General features: G+C 55.9%; 1 protein-coding gene across 1 annotated transcript; it reads right to left on the bottom strand.

Annotated features, from left to right (window-relative positions):
• Positions 1-2,526: 2,526 nt before the first annotated feature.
• Positions 2,527-4,711, bottom strand: HOXC11 (homeobox C11). Its single transcript, XM_060657428.2, has 2 exons — positions 4,030-4,711; positions 2,527-2,759 (listed from the first exon to the last, which is right to left on the bottom strand). The coding sequence occupies exons 1-2, from the start codon at positions 4,709-4,711 to the stop codon at positions 2,527-2,529; spliced, it is 915 nt and encodes a 304-aa protein (XP_060513411.2).
• Between the last annotated feature and the right edge of the window lie 241 nt (positions 4,712-4,952).

Below are 4,952 nucleotides of genomic sequence, written 5' to 3'. Positions count from 1 at the left end.
ATTAATATTTTGCCTTATAAACAGGTTTGCTCTATAGAGTTATCTCCATCTTATTTTATAGGCAACATGGCCAGCAGGCCAACAGTATTCCTTCATACGACTAGGGGATAAATATCATGGCTAGAGGGGTCTTGCGCATACACATACATACACACACAGAGGACCCTCAGTTGCATTATTGCTGATGCTCATAAACACTGCCAGCAGTTACACACCACAGAGGACACAAGCCCTTAATGTGCATGTGGTCAGGTTTACTCCATCCTACAGCAAAAAGTATACATATAATATCCCTTCTCATGTGCACCCATAGGTACACTGACTTAAAATATTTGTGTGTGGGCACATAAGGGAATTGTGGGGCTGCCTATATACCTTAGCTTGCAAATTCCATCTGAAGACTCACATGTACACATTACAGATTCAGATACTTAAGCTGCATGGATCCCTGTCATCAAAAACAACGACGGAGCCTGGATGTGATTGTCCACCCTCAAGGTGTTTTGCCTTTCATTCCACAGAGGTGTACTGACCAAAACATTTTCTTTGACTTATATAAGAACAGTTTCCAAAGAGAGGGAAAAGATGAGAGAATTAGTTCCAAATCTTTGCCCCTAAATAACGAATTTGGAGCAGAGACTGACAGAGTGCCCCCACTGAAAACACTTGAAAGGACTGTGGTTATCTTTATACCAAAAAAAAAAAAAAAAAAAGCAGCAAATATAGATGGGTGTGGTGAATCTCCCCATGGGTCACCTCCATATCCAGTACCCCACCTCATGCCAACCCTTTACAAAACAAATCTCTGGGGCTTTCTACTCTGGGAGACCCAATGTATAAACATCAGGGTGGCCCCAATCTAGCATCTAGTTGTGTCTGGAGGACGGACCCTGGCCATTTGTGCCTGAGGGGAGGGGGGCCCGGCCCTACCTTTCCACCCTCAGGGGCCAGTCTTGGTGAAGAAAGGGAGGGGGCTGGTTTCTCCTCCTCTTCCCTCCCTCCTTCAAAACTGTATATAAAAATTCCAATACAGTCTTCTCATGGAGAAAAAAAAAAATGAAAGCCCTACCCTCAACCCTGCACATTTAACTGCGACAGACGGAGACATCTGGCGGGAGGGCGGTGGAGCCAAGAAAATTCCTATAAATTTAAATTCGATGATGGTTACAATTAACTCCACAACAAACGTGTACTTAAACAGAAAGCGTTGCTGGGAGTTTGGACGCGGCTCGGGCTGCACGTGAGAAAGGAGAGCTTTAAGAGTAGCACCGTAATGTCCTCAGCTTGAGAGCAGGAGGAAGCTACCGCCAGGCTCTGCCCCAGCCAGCAGAGTGAGGGTGCAGGCTCACCAGCTCCGGCCTACCTCAACTTCACCAGCCTGTCCTCACCAGCTGGGCTCTCCCCGCCTTCCTCCTCCTCCGCCTTGGGAGCACTGAGGATTTTAAGAGGAGAGGGGCTAATAAAAGGGTCAAATAAAATCATAATATTGAACAGAATGAAATATCTTTATTTGCCACCAAAAAAAAAAAATTCACAGCAATCCCTCTGGGACGGGAGTAGGGTGGGGATTGCACACGTACACGCGCACTCACGCACATGGAGAGAGATAGATGATTGGAATCTCATTCCAGGCGAGTCCTCCCCCCCCCCCCACCCCGTCCCCTCTGGGTAGAAAGCAACGCTTGTGAAATTTATTTACAAAAATTCAGGCCCCAGCATGGGGGAGGCGCCCAATCCCACCTCCCTACGGCTTCCTCCACCCCAATCTTTTTTTTTCCTTAAAAAAAAAAAAAAGGGAAGTAACAACTGCATAGACTATATAGCTATAAATCCATGGAGTGGGGCACGTTTGGAAATAGGTTAGGAAACCTCAATGCACCAGTTAAGAAATTTCAAAAAAGGACTCTACACGTTCACGGGGAGAACAACTAGGCTCAGGCGGGGCCTGGGCGCAGACGGAGGTAGGACAAGGACTTTGCACACCTAACACCAGGTCGAAGGTACAGAAATTTCACAGCAAGGCAAGATCACATTTAGCTGCCCCCTAGCAGTGGGGCTAGGTGGGATAGGGGCGGGGAGCCCGAGATGTCTCCCCTCGCAGACACGGTGTCTTAGCAGATCTTTTCACTTGGGCAAGGGAAGGCTTTTGGTTCAAGGATTGTTCTCTCAGGCGCCCACGACTCTCGCCCCTCCCCCACCCAATCCAAGCAGCAAGACATTGTCGCGAGGTGTGTTTTCTTTTAAATAAAGAGTCTTGGCCTCGGAGCCAGCTATGTCCACTCGCCTTGGGTCGGACACTTCCCTTCCACCCTCTTTCCAGGCTCGGTCCCTGTCCCACAGCGAGAGTCAGACGGAAGGTGGAGGAGGTTCCAGAAAGAAGTGCGGGCGACGGCAGTGGGGGCCAGCCCTGGCCACAGTCCAGTTTTCCACCCGCGGAAAGAAGGCGAGTTAGAAAATAAAAAATAAAAATAAAATAAAATAATTTCCCCCTTTCCCCCCCCTCCCCCAAAAGGGCCCGGTCTGCGGTTACAGCAGAGGGTTTCCCGAGAAATACTGCAGCCGGTCTCTGCTTAGTTTTTTTTCTTTCATTCTTCTGTTCTGAAACCAAATTTTCACTTGTCGGTCCGTCAGGTTCAGCATCCGGGACAGCTGCAGCCGCTTCTCTTTGTTGATATACACGTTGAAGAAAAACTCTCGCTCGAGTTCCCGGATCTGGAATTTCGAATAAGGGCAGCGCTTCTTGCGGGTGCGGGGGGCGTCTGGAGGGGAGGGGAGGGGGCAAGTGCGAGGAGAGGGGAGAGAGACACGTGAGACCCGGGCGACCCCAGCCCGCTGAGCGCTCAGCGGCCCTTCTCCCAGCCCACCGCCAGGCAGCCCTCCCGCCGGGCCGGCCTGCTCTCCTCGTCCGGGCCGCGGTGCTGGGGCAAGCCCCGGACCCCCTGCCAGGTCCGGCTCGTCCGATCCCGGCCACCGCAGGGTCGGCGCCCCTCCCCTCGGGCGAGAGCCTTGGCTGACGGAGTCTGGGGGAGAAGGAAGCCAGCCGGGCCAAGTGCGTCCCGGGAGGGGGGGGGGGCGCCTGCCCAGCCGCTGTCCTCTGCCCCTTCCTGCGCTGCCCTCCTAGTGGCTCTGAGAACCCACCACCCCTCCCCCCCCCCCAAATCTAGGGGGACCGCGGAGAACAGGCGCGAAGAAGTGAGATCGGGCGGGAGCAGTGGGGAGGCGGGGAGGAAGCGAGCGAGCAGGCACCAAAGCCACCCGAGAGCCGCTTCCGGGGGCCCTGGCGCCCCAGGACGCCCGGCGGGGCCGCGCCTGCCCAGCTACCGGGCTAGGCCGGCGCTGAAGGCCGAGGACCGCAGTGAAACACGGAGACCCAGGCCTGGAGCCTAGGGAGCCCCCTGAGCCGCCTCTCCCCACCCCCTGTCGCCAGGCTCCCCGGCTGGCTGGCTGGGGTTCTGCTCAAGGACCCGCGAACACATAGTTTGAACATTTCAAAAATAGTTTTTAAAAGAAGCAGAGGAGTCCCGGCTGGCCTCTCCGGTCTCAGGTTCTGCTCCATTGCCTCTCCCCCACCACTCCCCCTCTCTGAGTTTCTCCCTGTCTTTCCCTCGCCCTCCCCTTTCTCCCCCTCCACCCCTCCCCTCCGTCCCACCCCCCGGCAGCCCGGCTCCCCATCCTTCCTTAAATGCTCTTCTAAGTTCACGATCAAAGTTAATATCGCTCGCGATGGTGGCGCTTTTAAAAATTTCACAGACCGAGGGAGATAACGGGGAGGGGGGTTCACCCGGCTTTTCCAAAGAGCCCTTTTCCCTCCCTCCCCACCCCTTCTCCATCGTAAAAAGTCGAGTCGTTGGGAGAGAGGGCTTTGTAGGTTATAATAAAATCCTTTGAATGCTTATAAAACTCCACATAAAATCGGACTGACCCAAAACACGAGGCCGTCCCCGCTCCCCTCGCCTCCCCCCTGCTCTCGCCCTCCCTCTCCCGCTCCCTCCCGCGCTGCCCGCCTGTATCCCGGCCGCTGCTACCTACTGGGGGCGGCTCCCTTGGCCGGCTCCTTGGCCGCGGAGTGGGCTGAACCGGACGAGCTGGGATTCGTGTTTTCCTCCTCGGCCTCGGCCTCGGCACCCGCCTCAGCCCGGGACGCCAGTCCCGAGGCCGGGGGCGCCTCAGGCTCCCCCTTGGCCTCGCCCTTGCCCGGGCAGGGGGGCTCGGCCGGCGCGTCGCCGCCGCCGCAGTAGGCGTTGTCGAAGAAACGGTCGAAGGCTTGAGGCAGGACGCTGTTCTTGTTGACTGAGGAGTAGAAGCCGGCGGGGGCTGCGTGCGGGGCGCTGGGGTGGTGGTGGCCGCCGTAGGAGCCTTCGTTTTTCATGAGGATCTCGGTGACCGTGGAAGGAGGCAGGCACTCCCGGTGCATGAGCTCGTCGGCCGCCGCATAGCAGGAGGAGTAGCTGTTCCGGTGGTGCCACTTGCCGGATGGCTCCAGGCCGTAGGAGACCTCCCGGACCGGGGGCACTTGGGCTGAGTAGGGGTAGGAGATCTGTCGAGAGGGGGCCTGGGGCAGGAAGGAGGAGACCGTGGAGAACTCGGGCACGTAGTAAGTGCAACTGGGCAGATAGAGGTTGGAGGCGCAGCTACCTCGCTCGCCGAAATCAGCGCCCCTCTCCTTGCGCGACGGCGAGCAGAAGTTGCCCAGGTTGACCGAGTTAAACATCGTTCTCTTCTCCTGCCGGCTCCAGATGGAGGTTTTGGACCCGATCTAGCGAGGGGGGAAAATTTGGGAAGGCGAGATGACGCGTTATCCGTCTTAGTCTCTCTCCCCGAGCACGTGATCCAAAGTAGATATTGTCATATATCAGTTCGGAGCACTTCGCAGACGTAGGAGGGGTTCTCTCTTAGGTAAGATGGGGACGTTCAGGCGATTGGTTTGCAAACACCGCAGAAACATTATGAAA

Source organism: Panthera onca, chromosome B4 (assembly GCF_046562875.1).
Source record: "Panthera onca isolate mPanOnc1 chromosome B4, mPanOnc1 haplotype 2, whole genome shotgun sequence".
Taxonomy (NCBI): domain Eukaryota; kingdom Metazoa; phylum Chordata; class Mammalia; order Carnivora; family Felidae; genus Panthera; species Panthera onca.
This window is presented reverse-complemented; position numbering and strand designations above follow the sequence as displayed.